The sequence below is a fragment of the Salmo trutta genome, chromosome 8 (genome assembly GCF_901001165.1).
Source record: "Salmo trutta chromosome 8, fSalTru1.1, whole genome shotgun sequence".
In the NCBI taxonomy this organism is placed as follows: domain Eukaryota; kingdom Metazoa; phylum Chordata; class Actinopteri; order Salmoniformes; family Salmonidae; genus Salmo; species Salmo trutta.
This window is the reverse complement of record NC_042964.1, coordinates 32477192-32498284: the sequence shown is the minus strand read 5'-3', so window position 1 is coordinate 32498284 and position 21093 is coordinate 32477192. Positions and strand designations below refer to the sequence as shown.

The 21093-nt window shown below is 43.4% G+C and overlaps 1 protein-coding gene across 1 annotated transcript; it reads left to right on the top strand.

The window, feature by feature from the left end:
* The first annotated feature begins 992 nt into the window (after positions 1 to 992).
* On the top strand, positions 993 to 6973 carry LOC115198706 (uncharacterized). The gene is made up of 4 exons (XM_029760867.1): positions 993 to 1871; positions 2449 to 2501; positions 2582 to 2685; positions 3033 to 6973. Exons 1-4 carry the CDS (start codon positions 1102 to 1104, stop codon positions 6075 to 6077), a joined length of 3972 nt encoding a protein of 1323 aa, XP_029616727.1. The 5' UTR covers positions 993 to 1101; the 3' UTR covers positions 6078 to 6973.
* The last annotated feature ends 14120 nt before the right edge of the window (positions 6974 to 21093 follow it).

Here is a 21093-nt window from a genome sequence, read left to right as displayed (position 1 = left end):
ATATATGTTGAGGTCAGACATGGTGTGCTGAATAGATGACCTCATGCCGTATCAAAGTACTTGGGCATGGATGAAATCCGCTTTGGTCATACACTGCCATCTACTGATCTGATTATTCAGTACAGTAAATATCATACTCATGTCAGTTTCATGACATTTTATGTAGAAATACCAATGCACTGTTTTGTTGTAATGTTAAAAACAAAACCTGCAAATTCAAGACTAAAAAAATCCATCTAGCCCCAGTAAGAACCTTGCACAAAGAATCCATTGAGAGTGAAACTGGTCTACATACCTGGGCTGTATTGTATAACTAGGCCTACAGCCTGTTGAAAGGGGTATGTTAGATTTACAGGTATACTTACATCTCCTATCTGACAAGATTCAAGGAAGGAAAATGTCATTTTACAAAGTAGATGTTACTCTTACATCACAATCAGAGAGGTGATTGTTTGAGAGCCAGGGAGAGCTTGGCTACTGTACAATCATTTACCCTGAATTTGCTTTATTTTCTAAGTCCTATCTCCTTGTCCTCACTAACCTGAGACTTGGGGAATTATAGTAGCACGATGGCAAGAGGGTATAGGACAGGTCAGGAATCCATTGTTGAGGATTGGCTCCACTTTTGATCCATGACTGGAGGACTTTATCGACACTTGCAAGTGACCTGCACGCAACATTTGCGGTCTGAGGAACCAAAAAACACCGTCCACTGTCGGTAATTGAAAGCAAATTCATCTCGTTCTGTCATTTAATATATCTGCACAGATGAGTTCAATATACATTTTTGCCTCAGTCTTAAATTTGTTATATTGTTTTTGTTATTACTGGTATATTTCTTTATTGCAACAGATATGAGAGATGTTATGTTGGGACAGATGCCTGCAGGGGCCAGACTAGCATATTATATGAGACCTATTAATAGGCCTGGCTTACACCACAATATTCAGCTGTAACTGGACCCCATATGTCAAGTCACGTCCTCTCGAGTGCCGTCACAGCGAGGGGCACTCTGGTTCTGTCCTCCCTTCCCAATGTAGACAGACAGCCAGCCCACTGTTGTCTGCAGACGATCCAAGGCCTCTCGGGCCCTCAAACTTCATGGAGGCTCCAGACACCAGAACCTGGGGCAGCAGGGATATTAAAGAGGGGGGAGTGAGGGAGGAAGAGGAGCGAGGAAGCCTCCCCCCACAGAAAAGCGCCATGGACGAGTTGGACGAGTCAGATGGTTCGGAGCCCGAGCCCCCGGCCGTCATCTGTAGGAAGGTGTCCTTTGCTGACGCCTTCGGTCTAGATCTGGTGTACGTCAAGGAGTTTGACAGTACAGACCCGACGGGGGCAGAGGTCGCTGACCCCCCAGACGCCGAGGTCAAAGTTAAAGAACCGGACGAGTATTTCCTGTCATCTTTGTTTACCGTGCCCTCGTCTCCGGAGGAACTCGAACAGAGACTCCAGGATCAGAAGCTGGAGCTGGAGAGCATTGAGTTACTTCCTGGCACCACCGTGCTCAGGGGTATTATCAGGGTGGTGAACCTGTGCTACAATAAATCCCTTTATATCCGGATGACTCTGGATAGCTGGAAGACCAGCTTTGACCTGCTGGCTGAGTACGTCCCAGGCTCCAGCGATGGAACAACGGACAGGTTTGCGTTCAGGCTTACCCTCGTGCCTCCCTTTGAGATGGAGGGCACCAAAGTGGAGTTCTGCCTCAGATACGAGACATCGGTGGGAACTTTTTGGGCAAACAACAGTGACATGAACTATGTGCTGTTCTGCCACAAAAAGGGAGGCAGATACCTGATAGAGATGGAGCCTCAGCTAGAGGAAGTAAATAACTGGAGAGAGAAGAGAAGCTGTCTGAAAGTCAACAGGTGAGGAGTCATCCCGGTCCTATTCTTGTTCCCGCTGCTGACAGTAAACGGAACAAACACACTATTACTGAAGTATTACAGAACTAAGTATTAATCACTATAGCATAGACTACAAACAAGTTGTACTTCTGCCAGCAAATTGAGTAATAGCCTTAAAGCATATTGTTATCTCTTAGTGAAATAGGAAAATATTTGATTATTAGTGTGACATATTTATATATATTAAAAAAAAAGATGGATCACCACTTGTTGGATTGTTGGAGTTAGCTTTATCAGAGATTTCCATTGTGCTAGGCTACTGTATCAAATAGCTTCCCATGTGATCTAGTGTGAACTTCCCATGGGATCATGTGATCTTCCCATGGGATCTACTGTCACTCCATCTTTCCATTACGTCTGATATTGACTGGGGGAAAAAAAACATGTTTCCTTTTTTTTTTTTTTTACTTTAGGACCAAAAGCTTAACAACCTCTGTGTTTTGATTCTTGAGGAACACTATTCTTTTTTTCTCCCCATAACAGTATTGTTTTGCCCCATAACACTTCATGTAATTTGATCTCTCCTCTGTGTTGACAGTAAGATGAACAGCGCTGAGGAGAACCCCGTGGAGACCACTACAGTCGCTCCAGGTATGTATCGCTCATATTATGTCTGTGAAATGTGAACACCATGCTTGTGGATCTGAGTCTGTGAACCATTTCTTTTCCAGATTCAGCCACACATAGAGCAGAGGGGGCTGCCAGGAAAACAGTGGACAACGCAGAGCATCTGCTCTCTAATTTGCATCATGAGGATTACCATCACAAACATTTGGTGAGGTCAATCATTTTTGATATGTCCTGGGTGGGGTGCTATGCTACTTTCTCATACACATTTGACAGAAAACAGTATTTAACACATTTCTCACCATAAAATACATATAGTTAATACATGTTTGAGCATTATTACCAACCATGCTCTTTCTGCAGTAAGGTATTGCACCCTTAGTTCCAATCTCATTGCAATATTCTACAAAAGTTACATATTTGATTTATTGCAATAAGTTAAAATATGTTTTATATTAGTCCTTGTTAGATCAGATGTTAAAACACATTTTAGTGTAGGCAACTAAGTAAGTCCAAACCTAAATATGCCCTTTTCCTTCTCTTGTTGACTGACAGGGGGATAGTCAGAGGAGCAGACGAAGGGCGGCTCGTTCAGCACGAGTGCAGGAATGCTTTTCTCAGCGAGAGCAGGCGGCAAGACGGGAACACATTTCCAATGGGCTACCACATAATGGACTGGAGAAACCACCTTCACTGCCTGACATCAGAATCAAACCCCTAGGGGACAGCGCCTCCAGTCTCCTACGATTACGCCAGAAGAAACAAACCAATGATACCCCTCAAATAATGACATACCACCAGATACCCCTACTATCCCTGGACTGGGGCAAAGATAAAGTGTGGGCGGGGACTCCAGATGAGGATAACATCTGGATTAGAACGAGGACCACAACTCAGCTCACATCAGACAAGTCAGAGGGCAATCTGGGAGAACAAACCTCTGTTTGTGATCTGTGGGAAGCCTTTCTCAATGGCACAGACTCCAAAGATACCACCGGTGTGCCAGAGTCTGAATGGCTACAGTCGGCAACTTCAGTTTGCCTGTCAATTGAAACGGAGGATTTTGAGACTTCCTCAAAAGTCGAGAACCAACAGGAGGATGACTTGGACTCAAATACACGAAGATACACACACTGCGCAGTAGATGAACTGCCGTTGGGGGCTCACAATCATGTGATGCCTGTGGTCATTGCCAAGGAGCCACTGTCAAGCTCGGGTGTCACCGTCCCCAGAGACGACAAAGCGTTGGTTTATGATCCTTCCCAAAGGTCAGAGGCTATCCCTGTAACAGAAACTCTACAGGAATCCATTCCCTCGGGTGTTGCAAGGGTGGTCGGGGGCTCTGTTGACAGCACAGCTCAGTGCTACAAGCATGTGGAGGAGGGGAGAAGAAGAGAAGAGGAGCCTTTCACACCATATAAAGCAGAGCCGGTAACAAGCTCTGGGGAGACCGAGACAACAGATATGACAGCAATGGCAGAATCTCAGAATGCCAATGCAGTAGATAGAATCTGGCAGGGAGAAAGGCAAGACAAGACGCTTTCTTCCGAAATGGAAGCAGAGGTTAAAGGCAATGTGCACAAAGCAGCTGATGATACTGTGACATTTAGGGAGACAGTCGGAGAGAAGACAGAGAATAAAACAAACACACAGAGCTATGGAGTGGAGGAGGGATTTACACAGGCCTACAAAGAGGATGAGCTATTCAGGCCGAACCAACCAGAGGAAAAAGAATTCACACAAGACCTTACAGAAGAAGATTTGCATAAACAGAGTCAAGCAGTGGAAGATGAATTCAGAATTAACCGAAGAGAGAAAATGTATTTAGAACTGAACCTAACAGAGTTTGAAGAATTCAGGCCGAGTCGAACATATGAAGATGAATTTAGGCTCAATCAAACAGAAAAAGAAGAATCAAGCCTGAAACAAACACACAAAGAGGAACTCAGTCCAAACAAATCAGACGAAGTTGGAATCAGACCATTTAATACAGTGGAAGATGAATTAAAACCAAATCAATCAGAGGCAGAGAAATTCAGATCAAATCAAAAAGATAAAGAGGAATCTAGACTGAACCAAACATTCGATGATGAATTCAGCTGGAACCAAAATGAGGTAGAGGAATTAAGACCGAACAAAATTGAGATGGAAGAGGAATTCTCCCCAAGTCATCAAGGCGAAGAAGATGACAGACGGAGCGATACAGACAAAGAATTGCGCCTGAATAATAAAGATGAAGAGATAGACAGAGAGAACCGGACATTTGCTGAAAAATTCAGACCGAACCAAACACCCAATGAAGAATTCAGATCAAACGAATTAGAGGAATTCAGACTGAGTCAGTTTGATGAAGAACAGAGAGACAGAGAGAACCTAGAAGAGGTTGTAGAATTCAGATCCAACCAAACACACGAAGAGGGATTCTGGTCAAATAAAATGCAAGAAGAAGATATCTATCAGAGCCTAAATGAAGAGGAGCTGTACAGAGACATTGATATGGATGAAGAATCATCAACACACAACCTAACAGAGCCGGAAGTATATAGGGAAAAGACCACAGGAGAAGTGGAAAAGACCGAAAATGTCATGCCCGAAATGTCCAGAAAGAGAGACACAGAACAGACACATGAAGAAATACGTTTCGAAACTCCAGTAAAGGAGCAAGTTGAGGACTTAACGCACGATACAGCAAACACTCGAAATGAGAGTGAGGACGTGTCAACAGAAAAGGAAGAAGAGCATGAGGTGACAATGGAAAACGTTGAATGCCCAAGACAAGATGAAGATGGAAAGTTGTCAGAAGGGTCAAAAGAACTTATTATGGAGGATGATAAAGAATCATTTGAAAAAGAAGTCGAGTTAGGTGAAGATGAATATTTCAGAGAACGGAAAGGTTTGAATGAGGAAATGTTAGAAGAGGTGTTATATTTGCAGTCGGTTGATAATAGTCCTTTAGCCGAACAAGACAATGAGAAGGAGGAGAAACTGTCAGATGTGCCTGAAGTCGTTCAAAATGTGCCGATCCATCAGACAAAACGTCTCACTAAGAAAGTGGTGACAGACATAGACTCCAAGGTAGATTCTCTCATGAAGGCACGTACAGTTCCCAATTTGACCTTTACACCGATACAAGGCCTTAGCCAAACTACACCCAGTAGCATTGCAGAGCCCTCTACGGGAGATGTACCTCTTTCAAACAGAGGTACAACTGTCTCCTGTCATTCATCGTCTCTAAGCACAAGATTTAACACAGTGGTCAGTGAAGAGAGTGAGTCAGGATTCAGTAAGGGGTCAACCCAAAACCCATCGTCATTAGGGGAGGATCAGGAGACCCTCAGCAGCCGTACGAGCCCTCCTCCCTCTGAGAAAGTGGAGGATGCTGCCAGCGGCGTCTCGGCATGGTTGAGGGTGTTCTTTTCTCTCAGTAGCGCAACCAGAGCACTGGTCTATGCCCTTTTGGTAGCAGTGTTTGTCTTTACCACTCTTGTGTATAATTTCCCAGTGTGCTTTGGTCTCTACTTGTTTTCACTGTATTGGTGGTGCTGTGTGGCAGATAGGCAACGTGTGACAGGGACTGACAGAATAGATGGAGAGAGGTGAAGTATTTGTGTGTAAAAAATAATAATATTGTGCACGTGCGCATGTGTGTGTATGATTTGGGTAACACTTTACATGAAGTTGCTCTTATACCTGTGTAGTAACACTGTCATTTCAACTTTAGCAACATTGTTGTTATTGTACATAGTACTTCAGTATTAGCTATTGTAATGATAATGCCGTTGTTAATACAATGTTGTTACCAGCGTAATGACAGTGTTACTACAGAGGTATGCGAGCAACTCAATATAAAGAGTTACAATGATTTGTTTTAGTTTGTTGGAGTGTTTTATGGGCCCAATATCAAAAGTGAAAATGTACCAAAGTATTAAAGGGGAATTAAATCCATTATTCCAATAGAGGACAAAAAGGGTTAGCTAAACCGAGTGGGGCATTGGAGTTTTGAAAGTGGAAGTTTCTTTTTTTTTTAATGTTTTTTTTCTCAACAATGATAACGTACGAGCTTCAAGAAAAAGCTTTCCAGATTTTTCTCAGCTCTAGAAGCTGACTAAAGATTGCCTCGCATAGTCATTGCTGCACAGTAGTTGAAATGTTTTCATTTAGACTAGCTGATATGTATAGGTATCATATCGCTCCTCTGAAGTGAACTTGAAATGTATAAGTCACACATCCATGTTGACAGCAGTTGACTGGGCTGGAGCATACTTTAGGCAGACATATATTACAATATCGCTGTGATCCTGGGAGATCACTGACTGTCCCCTATCTGACCTATCTTTCTCAGACTTGTAGCCTAAGGTCAAATGGACTGCACTTTTTCATAATTTAATCATTGGAAGGATTGGAGATGATGATGATGATGATGATGATATAAGTTGTGTGATTTCTGTGGCTTTGTCTTTCCATTAAAAGTCCTTGTATTTGACTTTGACAGACTACATTTTTCTGGCAAATTTTTTACCTCCTTATGTTAGACATTGCAAAAGTTTTCAGGAATTCCACTAAAGTTTCACAAAAACGTTTTCCCGAGTATTATTAATCATGATATGAAGAGACAGAAAGTACACTGCAATAGCTTCTTGTAAAGTGGTGGACGTGATATGTCTTCCGTTGCCCAAGTCCCCAAGTGCTTGCTGTCCTCAGACGAACCATAGTGGGTCGATAGTGCTAAATCACAGGAGAGTTGGCAGGTGATGTACTGTAAGTGGGTTCATCATGACTTACTTGAGGGTTGGGTTTTGATTTCGAATAACGCTCACTTGCCCACTAACATGGGATACACAGCTGTGGTGATTGCGCTTTAACCAATCCTGCTGCAGGCACAATTCACACTTTTTTTTTTACTTGAGAAATACTGCACCAAATACCTTAGCTAGACGTAAGATTGTGTGAATAAGTCCTCCTCTTCAAAAACCTAAACATTTATTACAGATTTTTTTTATTATCTTAGATTCATTCTGACTATTTTGAGGAAGTAATTCTGGCTTTGTTCCTATGGAACAAAGCCAGAATTTGTGGGGGACAAACATCAGGAACTGCCATATGGAACCACATCCCAAAGACTGAAATCGTGTCACGTGCATGATTCCAATTCCGAATTCCCGAAATTTCAGATTCTGTCACATGCGGAATCGGTGTGTTCAGTCACTCTTTAAAATGCATGCAGGGCATGCACATACAATTAGGTATGCCTATTGTTGACTCCGCATTCCCCTCATCCACCTTCGTGACCTCGTTTAATGAACTGATAAATCACACTGACATCCTTCAGAGTTCAGAAGGAAGTATTCTATGTACAACTATGTGAATATAGGTGTGTGTGTGAGAGAGAGTGAGAGAGAGAGAGAAATAGAAAGAAAGAGAGGGAGAGTGTGAAAGATAGTGTGTGTGTGTGTGTGTGTGTGTGTATGCATTAGTGCGTGTGCACGTACTCACCTTTGAGTGTTAGATAAAGCAGGGCTTTGACTGATACTCCAGTAAGGAGAGTCACTTGATCCAGTCTGCTGCATTGTGACTGCTGACCTTTGGTGGGCTGGCGTTGATCCGAGTCCAGGGCTGGCATAGTTGGAGCTGCTCGTCAGGAAACTACTTGGAGGAATCACAGAGTTGCCCGAGCATGGCTAGTCCAACCCAGCCTGGTTCTGCCTACAGGAGAACAAGGAGGATATATTCATAATCTGGAAAGCACAGTGGCACTGGCTGCAACGGGTTCACACAGCACAGCTGACCAGAGCACAGGTGACTACAGCACAGCTGAATACACTCTACACACACAGCTAACTACACTCTACACACACAGCTGACTACACTCTATACACACAGCTGACTACACTCTAACCCGGAAGCCAGCCGCACCAAAGTGTCGGAGGAAACACAATCAAACTGACGACCGAAGTCGGCCTGCAGGCGCCTGGCCTGCCACAAGGAGTCGTTATAGCACGATGAGACTCCCGGCCAGCCAAACCCTCCCCTAACCTGGACGATGATTGGCCATTGATGCGCCGTCCCATAAGTTTCCTGGTCACAGCCGGCTGTGAGACAGCCTGGGATCGAGCCCAAGGCTGCAGTCACGCCTCAGCACTCATTGTTGAATTTACGATTTCCAACTTGTTGTGTAATGTTTATGTCCAATGGCCGATGAGTACCGATATGTTTTATCTATAATTTATCTACATATGACAAGGATTGAAAAGGATTTGCCAGTAGATTGTCGACTTGATGATGACTGCATTTGTCTAGCTTGCTAGCTAAAATTTTGAAAGTATGATGTTAACATGATCAGTCCAATCACAGCTATGGTAGATATAGCGTGATTTGACATCTTTTTATCTGTGGCCAATGACCTTGAGCCTTCTTGGATGGGCACTTCTAATGTAAGTCTATGGCAGCACCCAAGGGACTTCAATTTCCGAGCTCTACCCGTAGATTTTGAGGTGACGTAGTGTCCCCATGAGTGACAGAACACTGAGCCAATCACGGCTCAACTTGAGAACATTATCAACCCCTACGCTCTGTATTCTTCTGGCCGTATTCTTCTGGCTGCCCCTCCACCATGGAAAGTACTGAGCTAGGCTGAAATACCTGCATTTTGGAGCTGCCTTACTCAAGAAATCAAAAAAGAGACCATGTTTACTTTATTAACTCAATTATGAATTTTTTACATTGTTTGCAAACTGATATGTGACACGTATTGCTTGCATATCTAGTTTAGGCTACAAATGTTTGAATTCTCTTTCAAAAACCCTTTGTTCCTAAGTATGACCTGTCCATTTCTTATTTATCTGTCTGTGTTACTGATAGGGCCTACTGTGCAGCATCACTGGGTCTACTTATACTTATAAGTTTGTATATACATCTGTATGGTTTATGTTTTAGCGTTTATCAGCATTCGTTACAGTTTATACATTTTTAGCTCACTAGGCTACAACCATAGCCGTGGGGAGTAGTTTGAGGTTGGGGGTGCTGCGATTTTTTGTAGAGTTAAAAAAAGTTACTGAAGTTGAGGGAGAGGTTGTTGTCCTGGCACCAAATTGTAGGTCACTGACCTCCTTCCTGTAGGCTGTCTCATGGTCACCGGTGATCAGGCCTACCACCGTCATGTCGTAAGAAAACTTGATGATGGTTTTGGAGTCGTTTGTGGCCATGCAGTTGTGGGTGAACAGGGAGTACAGGAGGGGACTAAGCACACACCTCTGTGGGGCCCCCGTGTTGAGGGTCAGCGTGGCAGAGGTAACATTGCCTACCATTACCACCTGGGGCCCCACAGACGCTGAGCTGCAGTCAATGAACAGCGTTCGCACATAGGTATTCCTCTAATCTAGGTGAGTGAGGGCAGTGTGGAGTGCAATTGAGATTGCATCGTCTATGGATCTGTTGAGCGGTGTGCAAATTGTGGGTCTAGGGTGTCTGGAATGCTGGAGTTGATGTGTGCCATAACCAGCCTTTCAAAGCACTTCATGATTACAGATGTGAGTGCTACAGGGTGGTAGTCATTGTGGCAGGTAGCCTAAGAGTTCTTGGGAACAGGAATGATGGTGGTCAGCTTGAGTCATGTGGGGATTACAGACTGGGTCAAGGAGAGCTTGAAAATGACCATGATTATGCCTGCCAGCTGTTATGCGTATGCTCTGAGAACGTTCCCAGGAATACCGTCCGACCCCGCGGACTTACGAGTGTTGACCTGATTAAGGTTCACGTCGGCCTCAGAGAGCAAGATCACCCAGTCCCATGGGTCAGCGGGGGCTCCCGTGCACGGCTCTGTGTTGTTATTATCGAAGTGTGCATAAAATGCATTCAGTTCGTCTGGTAGAGAGGCATCGTTGAGGAGATCATGGCTGGGTCTTCCTTTGTAATCCGGAATGGACTATAGCCCCTGCCACAGGCATCGGAGCCTGTGTAGTACGATTCCACCTTGTTCCTATATTGTCCTTTTGCTTGCTTGATGGCTCTGCAGAGGTCATAGTCCAAATGCATGTTTGATTACCTTGACCCAAGCTTGGATGATATTTTGGCCACAAACAGAGACACCAAAAGATGAGCCACCATAGGAAGAAAAATTGTCTTTGACCAAAGGTTGTTGGCTTTGACCCAAATTATATGATAGATATAATGACTAGGCTGAAATACAGTGTAAAATGTGGGTCGATGCTGTTGTTAATCTGAAGTGCTTTTAATGATTAGAATGATTGAAAATTATGGTTTGCTTCATTCAACCTATTCTATAAGATTTGTCTGAAATTAAATAAATTCGAAACATCAATGTGATTTTTTAAATTGAATGAAAGCTTCTCAATTGCTTTCAACATGCTTTTGTGCATTGAATAGTGGTGTGGGCAATGTAGTGACGGCAGCCTATCAGAAGTGTTGGGGAAGTGGCTTAATGGGGCATGGCTTTCAGTTTGTTATTTTTACCCACCCATGAGAGTGATTATGGTATGTTCTCTTCCTTATTCAAATTTCAAACTATTTTGACTATTTCATAAGCGCATGTGATACTAACTAGCCTTATAAACGTTCTATGCTAAGCTAGCCAGTGTTTGGTTTCAATGTTGTGGCTACTAAAAGTCTTATGTTTGGAAACATTATTTCAAGTTATTGAACCAACTTCATTTCTTGTTCTACAGGGAATGTATTTAATTGTTTGTAACCAAATTTAAGAAACGTGGATAGGTAATTACACATTTAAGATGAACTTGGAACCCCCCCAAAAAAAGGTTTATATTTACATGAAATATTACTTTGTATTTGTTATTTATTAGGTTTAACCAAAGGGGAAAAGTAAGTTGAGTGTTGAAAGAAATAGGCTGCATCTTCAAATATAGGTTTGGTAATAATCAAATTAAACTGTTGAATTTAATTATATATTTGGTTTCAAAATATTTAGATACCAAATATACCTAATACTTGTAACCAGTTGAATATTTTATTTTTTAGGTTGATTTTTTACAGAACCATCCCACCTCACACGCCCCTCAGGCGGCAGATATTAGATAGGACATGTGTGAGTGAAAGAGAGTGGCCTATAATTGGACAGTAGTTGCCATCATGTGAGAGATATTTTCAGGGATACGTTCCTGTAAAGATTTGGCAAAGGCTTCCTGTCAAGACCCCAAATGCTCTTTCACTCTCTCTTGCTCTGATGTCTGTGTCACGAGGAATTTTCCCAAAAGGATCCTAGAGTAAATTCATGGTTTTGGGTAGTCCATTCCTGCTAAGTTGTTCCCCTAGTCAAGGTTTTGTATAATATTTTTAGATCGATCATGTCAGGTTTTGCCATTTGTGTCACGGTTGTCGTTGTGTAGAGATGACCAAAACGCAGCGGGAATGTGGATGCTCATCTTTATATTTATTAAATAAAGAGAACACGAAAAAACAACAAAACAAAGAACGGCAGACAAAAGTTTTACAGGCTATACGTAGCAGTGCAAAATACAACTACCCACAAAAACCCCAGGTGAAAACAAGCTCCTAATATATGACTCCCAATCAGGAACAACGACGTACAGCTGTTCCTGATCGGGAGCCACACAGACAACAAAGAAATAGACAAACCAGAAAACCAAAACCAGAACATACACTAAAACCCCGAAATACATAAACCAAACACCCCTTTAATACTACACACACAACCCGAACCATATGAAACAAATACCCTTTTGCCACGTCCTGACAAAACTACAATACAAATACTCCCTCTACTGGTCAGGACGTGACAATTTGCCATTTATAGGACTAGGCCTACTTCACACAGCTTTAAGTGGGTTTATTGAATTTATAGTATACAAGCATAATTATATATATATAATTATATATATATATAATTATATATATATATAATACATATAATACATATATATATATATATGTAATATAATAATACATATATATACAGTTGCGGTCAGAAGTTTACATACACTTAGGTTGGAGTCATTAAAAGTTGTTTTTCAACCACTCCACAAATTTCTTGTTAAAAAAACTATAGTTTTGGCAAGTCGGTTAGGACATCTACTTTGTGCATGACTGTCACGGGCTGGCTCGAGGAACAACTGGAGAGGTAGAGTCAGGCGCAGGAGACAGAGAGAGTTCGTGACCACACTTCTTTATTGGAAGCACTGTACGTGGTCGACAAGGTATAGGGGCGCAGCCCTGAACGATTCTGCGGTGGTGTACACAAATAAAACAAACCACTGGCAGAAGGGAAAAATTCAGTACACGTTCTTTATGAACACAAAACCCGGACAAGCAACACAATCACGTACAACCACATACATCCTACGCTAACCTAAATAACCCCCCCTTACTAATGACTAACCCAAAACAGGTGCGTGCCTACCTAGACCTAACCAAACGAAAGTGAAACAAAAAGGGATCGATGGCAGCTAGTAGGCCGGCGACGACGACCGCCGAGCTCCGCCCGGCCGAGGAGGGGCGCCACCATCCGTCACTGTCGTGACAATGACACAGATATTTTTTCCAACAATTGTTTACAGACAGATTATTTAACTTAGAATTCACTGTATCACAATTCCAGTGGGTCAGAAGTTTACATACACTAAGTTGACTGTGCCTTTAAACAGCTTGGACAATTCCAGAAAATGATGTCATGGCTTTAGAAGCTTCTGATAAGCTAATTGACATAATTTGAGTCAATTGGATGAGTACCTGTGGATGTATTTCAAGGCCTACCTTCAAACTCAGTGTCTCTTTGCTTGACATCACGGAAAAAAAACAAAAGAAATCAGTCAAGACCTCAGAAAAAAGTTGCAGACCTCCACAAGTCTGGTTCATCCTTGGGAGCAATTTCCAAATGCCTGAAGGTACCACGTTCATCTGTACAAACAATTGTACGCAAGTATAAACACCATGGGACCAAGCATCCGTCATACCGCTCAGGAAAGAGATGTGTTCTGTCTCCTAGAGATGAACGTACTTTGGCGCGAAAAGTGCAAATCAATCCCAGAACAACAGCAAAGGACCTTGGAGGAAAGGGGTACAAAAGTATCTATATCCACAGTAAAACAAGTCCTATATCGACATAAGCTGAAAGACCGCTCAGCAAGGAAGAAGCCACTGCTCCAAAACCGCCATAAAAAATCCAGACTATGGTTTGCAACTGCACATTGGGACAAAGATCGTACTTTTTGGAGAAATATCGTTTGGTATGATGAAAGAAAAATATAACTGTTTGGCCATAATGACCATCGTTATGTTTGGAGGAAAAAGGGGGAGGCTTGCAAGCCGAAGAACACCATCCCAACCGTGAAGCACGGGGGTGGCAGCATCATGTTGTGGGGGTGCTTTGCTGCAGAAGGGACTGGTGCACTTCACAAAATAGACAGCATCATGAGGATGGAACGTTATGTGGATATATTGAAGCAACATCTCAAGACATCAGTCAGGAAGTTAAAGCTTGGTTGCAAATGGGTCTTCCAAATGGACAATGACCCCAAGCATACTTGCCACAACCAAAGTTGTGTCAAAATGTCTAAAGGACAACAAAGTCAAGGTATAGGAGTGGCCATTACAAAGCCCTGACCTCAATCTCATAGAAAATTTGTGGGCAGAATTAAAAAGCATGTGCGAACAAGGAGGCCTACAAACCTGACTCGGTTACACCAGCTCTGTCAGGAGGAATGGGCCAAAATTCACCCAAATTATTGTGGGAAGCTTGTGGAAGGCTACTTTAAAATGTTTGACCCAAGTTAAACAATTTAAAGGCAATGCTACCAAATACTAATTGAGTGTATGTAAACTTCTGACCCACTGGAAATGTGATGAAAGAAATAAAAGCTGAAATAAATCATTCTCTCTACTATTATTCTGACATTTCACATTCTTAAAATAAAGTGGTGATCCTAACTGACTTAAGACAGGGAATTTTTACTAGGATTAAATGTCAGGAATTGTTAAAAACTGAGTTTAAATGTATTTGGCTAAGGTGTATGTAAACTTCCGACTTCAACTGTATAAACTCAGCAAAAAAAGAAACGGCCCTTTATCAGGGCCCTGTCTTTCAAAGATCATTCGTAAAAATCCAAATAACTAAACAGATCTTCATTGTAAAGGGTTTAAACACTGTTTCCCATGCTTGTTCAATGAACCATAAACAATTCATGAACATGCACATGTGGAACGGTCGTTGAGACGCTAACAGCTTACAGACGGTAGGCAATTAAGGTCACAGTTATGAAAACCTAGGACCCTAAAGAGGCCTTTCTACTGACTCTGAAAAACACCAAAAGAAAGATGCCCAGGGTCCCTGCTCATCTGCGTGATTGTGCCATAGGCATGCTGCAAGGAGGCATGACGACTGCAGATGTGGCCAGGGCAATAAATTGCAATGTCCGTACTGTGAGACGCCTAAGACAGCGCTACAGGGAGACAGGACGGACAGCTGATCGTCCTCGCAGTGGCAGACCACGTGTAACAACACCTGCACAGGATTGGTACATCCGAACATCACACCTGCGGGACAGGTACAGGATGGCAACAACAACTGCCCGAGTTACACAAGGAACGCACAATCCCTCCATCAGTACTCAGACTGTCCGCAATAGTCTGAGAGAGGATGGACTGAGGGCTTGTAGGCCTATTGTAACGCAGGTCCTCACCAGACATCACCGGCAACAACGTCGCCTATGGGCACAAACCCACCGTCGCTAGACCAGACAGGACTGGCAAATTGTCTCACAAGGGGTGATGGTCGGATATGCGTTTATCGTCGATGGAATGAGCATTACACCGAGGCCTGTACTCTGGAGCGGGATCAATTTGGAGGTGGAGGGTCCGTCATGGTCTGGGGCAGTGTGTCACAGCATCATTGGACTGAGCTTGTTGCAAGCAATCTCAACACTGTGCGTTACAAGACATCCTCCTCCCTTGTGTGGTACCCTTCCTGCAGACTCATCCTGACATGACCCTCCAGCATGACAATGCCACCAGCCATACTGCTCGTTCTGTGTGTGATTTCCTGCAAGACAGGAATGTCAGTGTTCTGCCATGTCCAGCGAAGAGCCCGGATCTCAATCCCATTTAGCACGTCTGGGACCTGTTGGATCGGAGGATGAGGGCGAGGGCCATTCCTTCCAGAAATGTCTGGGAACTTGCAGCTGCCTTGGTGGAAGAGCGGGGTAACATCTCACAGCAAGAACTGGCAAATCTGGTGCAGTCCATGAGGAGGAGATGCACTGCAGTACTTAATGCAGCTGGTGGCCACACCAGATACTGACTGTTACTTTTGATTTTGACCCCCCCCTTTGTTCAGGGACATTATTCCATTTCTGTTAGTCACATGTCTGTGGAACTTGTTCAGTTTATGTCTCAGTTGTTGAATCTTCTTATGTTCATACAAAAATGTACACACGTTAAGTTTGCTGAAAATAAACGCAGTTGACAGTGAGAGGACATTTCTTTTTTTGCTGAGGTTATATATATCTACAAAAATATCTCAATTAGTGACATTTGCACACAATTATTTATTTTATTACCTGGTATATGCCTAGTTAAATATAGGTTAAATTAAAATAAAAAATATGTCAAAATTACCACTATGCAAGCAAAAGCCATAATCATCCAAATAAAAGTGCAATTTACCCTTACCACCAGCAGATGGCACTGCAGCACAAGTTTTTAATCAGCGGTAAAGTCACAAAGCATCAGAAACCTTCCCAATGCAAATATATATTATGTAATATGAGCATAACACACTAACCTCATGTGAACTGAAATCATTGACACGAATAATCATAAGGCTTATTTAAAGACATAAAGACCTATTTGAACTATAATATAACTATCCGGCGTGTTGTTAGGTATATGTGAGTGAAAAGTATTTTGAGGACAGGAGGCTGCATAAGAGACAGACAGACAGGGGCTAGTTTGTCAAGCTCTCTGGGCAGACCGATGATCTCCTGACAGACTGGGGACCAAGCTGGCCCACACACCTCTCTCTCTCTCTCTCTCTCTCTCTCTCTCTCTCTCTCTCTCTCTCTCTCTCTCTCTCTCTCACTATATCCCCCCTCTCTCCCTCTATAGTACATTTCTTCATCCCTCTCTCTCTCTTTCTCCATCTTTCTCCATATCTCTCTCTCTCTCTCTCGTCTCACTTTGCCCCCCCCCCCCCCCCCCCCCCATCAACACTGCACAGTATTTGGCTGCACATCAGAGAAACAGCTAGGGTTTCTGCTTTTGCGTTTGCCACTTGGCATTTAATACTGTTTGCGTGGGACCACTTTCACTGATAATTAGCCTAAGCCAACACTGTGTGAGATGATTTGTTTAAAAATATGCTTGTGGACAAAGCGCATGGGACCAGTATGTCCTGAAAGCCCAGGGTATACCCCAGAAGACAGCCTGCCTGCATGCATGCATGCATGCATGTATGTATGTATGTATGTATGTATGTATGTATGTATGTATGTATGTATGTATGTATGTATGTATGTATGTATGTATGTATGTATGTATGTATGCCTGGACAGCGGGGTATTAGACTATAGCACTCATCACGATGCTTCAAGCTGCTTTGCATTTATTTATGTATGTATGTATGTATGTATGTATGTATGTATGTATGTATGTATGTATGTATGTATGTATGTATGTATGTATGTATGTATGTATGTATGTATGTATGTATGCATGTATGTATGTATGTATGTATGTATGTATGTATGTATGTATGTATGTATGTATGTATGTATGTATGTATGTATGTATGTATGTATGTATGTACATGTATGTATGTATGTATGTATGTATGTATGTATGTATGCCTGGACAGCGGGGTATTAGACTATAGCACTCATCACGATGCTTCAAGCTGCTTTGTCATCCTTAGTAGTGTCAAGTGTGTTTGTTTCATGTCACGACGATAAGGTATAAGAAGGAGAGGAAACTGAGAGATGAGGGGAGTAGGTGGAGGATGTGTGAGGGGGAAATGAGGTGGGTTTGTTGGTGAGCAGCATTTTGGATGAGCTTCGAGGAAGCAGGGTGGTAGGGAGGGAGGCAGGAGAGGAAGGGTATGAGCCGAGGTCCCCCGAGGTTCTCAATGGCAGCAGCGGCTCCAGCAAGTGAGTGAATCATGATGAGTTGTTTTTGTGAGCCACTGCTTAGCCAGTGCTCCTAATGCAAGGAGACAAGCCATTCCTGAGGAAATGTCCCGCGGGACACTTGCCCTGGCCCGGCCTGAACTCTTCATAAAACCCCTGTACGGCCCTGGCTATCCTGTCTGTCCCTTTGTCATCAAGTCCACTGTGACAGCCATGGAGCCACCATAGATCACCCAGGTCCTAGATTAATCAGAGATCCACTAGGACCGCATAACTCCAACACCATCATGCCCGCCCATCCAGCATCACTACTCTGGATGGTTCTTACTTAGAATATGTGGACAACTACAAATACTGTCTGGTTAGACTGTAAGCTCTCCTTCCAGACTCACATCAAACATCTCCAATCCAAAGTTAAATCTAGAATTGGCTTCCTATTTCACAACAAAGCATCCTTCACTCATGCTGCCAAACATACCCTCGTAAAACTGACCATCCTACCGATCCTCGACTTCGGCGATGTCATTTACAAAATAGCCTCCAATACCCTGCTCAATAAACTGGATGCAGTCTATAACAGTGCCATCCGTTTTGTCACCAAAGCCCCATACACTACCCACCACTGCGACCTGTACGCTCTCGTTAGCTGGCCCTCGCTTCATACTCGTCGCCAAATCCACTGGCTCCAGGTCATCTACAAGACCCTGCTAGGTAAAGTCCCCTCTTATCTCAGCTCACTGGTCACCGTAGCAGCACCCACCTGTAGCACGCGCTCCAGCAGGTATATCTCTCTAGTCACCCCCAAAGCCAATTCCTCCTTTGGCCGTCTCTCCTTCCAGTTCTCTGCTGCCAATGACTGGAACGAACTATAAAAATCTCTGAAACTGGAAACACTTATCTCCCTCACTAGCTTTAAGCACCAACTGTCAGAGCAGCTCACAGATCACTGCACCTGTACATAGCCCATCTATAATTTAGCCCAAACAACTACCCCTTCCCCTGCTGTATTTATTTATTTATTTAGCTCCTTTGCACCCCATTATTTCTATTTCTACTTTGCACTTTCTTCCACTACAAATCTACCATTCCAGTGTTTTACTTGCTATATTGTATTTACTTTGCCACCATGGCCTTTTTTGCCTTTACCTCCCTTATCTCACCTCATTTGCTCACATTGTATGTATATAGACTTATTTGTATGTTTGTTTTACTCCATGTGTAACTCTGTGTTGTTGTATGTGTCGAACTGCTTTGCTTTATCTTGGCAGGTCGCAATTGTAAATGAGAACTTGTTCTCAACTTGCCTACCTGGTTAAATAAAGGTGAAATAAAATAAATAAATGAAAGTTTGCTGACGACACAACAGTGGTGGGCCTGATCACCGGCGACGATGAGACAGCCTACAGGAAGGAGGTCAATGACGTTACAGTGTGGTGCTGGGACAACAACCTACTCCTTAACGTGAGTAAATTCAAGGAGCTGAAACGGGGGGAGAGGGGGGGGGCGAGCACGCCCCCATCCACATCAACGGAGCTGCAGTGGAGCGGGTCGAGAGCTTCAAGTTCCTTGGGGTCCAAATCCCTAAGGACTTAAAATGGTCTACACACACACGCACAGGCCCAGAAAACTGTTAAACATTCCAGCCACCCAAGCTATAGACTGTTCTCTATGCTTCCGCACAGCAAGCGGAACCAGTGCATCAAGTCTGACACCAACAGGCTTCTGATCAGTTTCTATCCCCAAGCCATAAGACTGCTAAGTAGCTAACAAAATGGCTAAACGGACTGAGTTGACCCTTGTATTTACACTCTCTATGCACACTCACAGGACTCGACACACTCACACACACTGACACTACAACACACACATATCAAATCAAATCAAATTTATTTATATAGCCCTTCTTACATCAGCTGATATCTCAAAGTGCTGTACAGAAACCCAGCCTAAAACCCCAAACAGCAAGCAATGCAGGTGTAGAAGCACGGTGGCTAGGAAAAACTCCCTAGAAAGGCCAAAACCTAGGAAGAAACCTAGAGAGGAACCAGGCTATGAGGGGTGGCCAGTCCTCTTCTGGCTGTGCCGGGTGGAGATTATAACAGAACATGGCCAAGATGTTCAAATGTTCATAAATGACCAGCATGGTCAAATAATAATAATCACAGTTGTCGAGAGTGCAACAAGTCAGCACCTTAAGAGTAAATGTCAGTTGGCTTTTCATAGCCGATCATTGAGAGTATCTCTACCGCTCCTGCTGTCTCTAGAGAGTTGAAAACAGCAGGTCTGGGACAGGTAGCACGTCCGGTGAACAGGTCAGGGTTCCATAGCCGCAGGCAGAACAGTTGAAACTGGAGCAGCAGTACGACCAGGTGGACTGGGGACAGCAAGGAGTCATCATGTCAGGTAGTCCTGAGGCATGGTCCTAGGGCTCAGGTCCTCCGAGAGAGAAAGAAAGAAAGAGAGAAAGAGAGAATTAGAGAAAGCATACTTAAATTCACACAGGACACAGGACAGGAGAAATACTCCAGATATAACAGACTGACCCTAGCCCCCCGACACATAAACTACTGCAGCATAAATACTGGAGGCTGAGACAGGAGGGGTCAGGAGACACTGTGGCCCCATCTGACAATACCCCCGGACAGGGCCAAACAGAAAGGATATATAACATGCACACACATTTATCTACACACACGAACACACTCACATACAATCTTAATTTACAGTGCAGTTTATCATACATCCTGATGTTTAGTCACCTTTCCCCTATACATACAGTGCATTCGGAAAGTATTCAGACCCCTTGACTTTTTCCACATTTTGTTACGTTACAGCCTTATTCTAAAATGTATTAAATGTTTTTTTCCCTCATCAATCTACACACAATACCCCATAATGACAAAGCAAAAACAGGTTTTTAGAAATGTTAGCAAATTTATTCAAAGAAAAAAATGGAGATATTACATTTACTTAAGTATTCAGACCCTTGATTACAGCCTCGAGTCTTGGGCATAACACTATAAGCTTGGCACACCTATATTTTGGGAGTTTCCCCCATTCTTCTCTGCAGATCAGGTTGGATGGGGAGCGTTGCTGCACAGCTATTTTCAGGTCTCTCCAGAGATGTTCGATCGGGTTCACTCAAGGACATGGGCCACTCAAGGACATTCAGAGACTTGTCCCGAAGCCACTCCTGCATTGTCTTGGTTGTGTGCTTAGGGTCGTTGTCCTGTTGGAAGTTGAACCTTCGGCCCAGTCTGAGTTTTTCATCACGGATCTCTCTGTACTTTGCTCTGTTCATCTGTTCCCTGATCCTGACTAGTCCCCCAGTCCCTGCCGCTGAAAAACATCCTCACAGCATGATGCTGCCACCACCATGCTTCACCGTAGGGATGGTGCCAGGTTTCCTGCAGACGTGACGCTTGGCATTCAGGCCAAGGAGTTCAATCTTGGTTTCATCAGACCAGAGAATCTTGTTTCTCATAGTCTGAGAGTCTTTAGGTGCCTTT

Bases quoted from the DNA above. Each gene is read 5' to 3' on its own strand.
- LOC115198706 (XM_029760867.1), top strand. From the start codon at position 1,102: ATGGAGGCTCCAGACACCAGAACCTGGGGCAGCAGGGATATTAAAGAG. The intron at 1,872-2,448 runs GTGAGGAGTCAT...CTGTGTTGACAG, and splicing joins AGCTGTCTGAAAGTCAACAG to TAAGATGAACAGCGCTGAGG. The intron at 2,686-3,032 runs GTGAGGTCAATC...GTTGACTGACAG, and splicing joins ATTACCATCACAAACATTTG to GGGGATAGTCAGAGGAGCAG.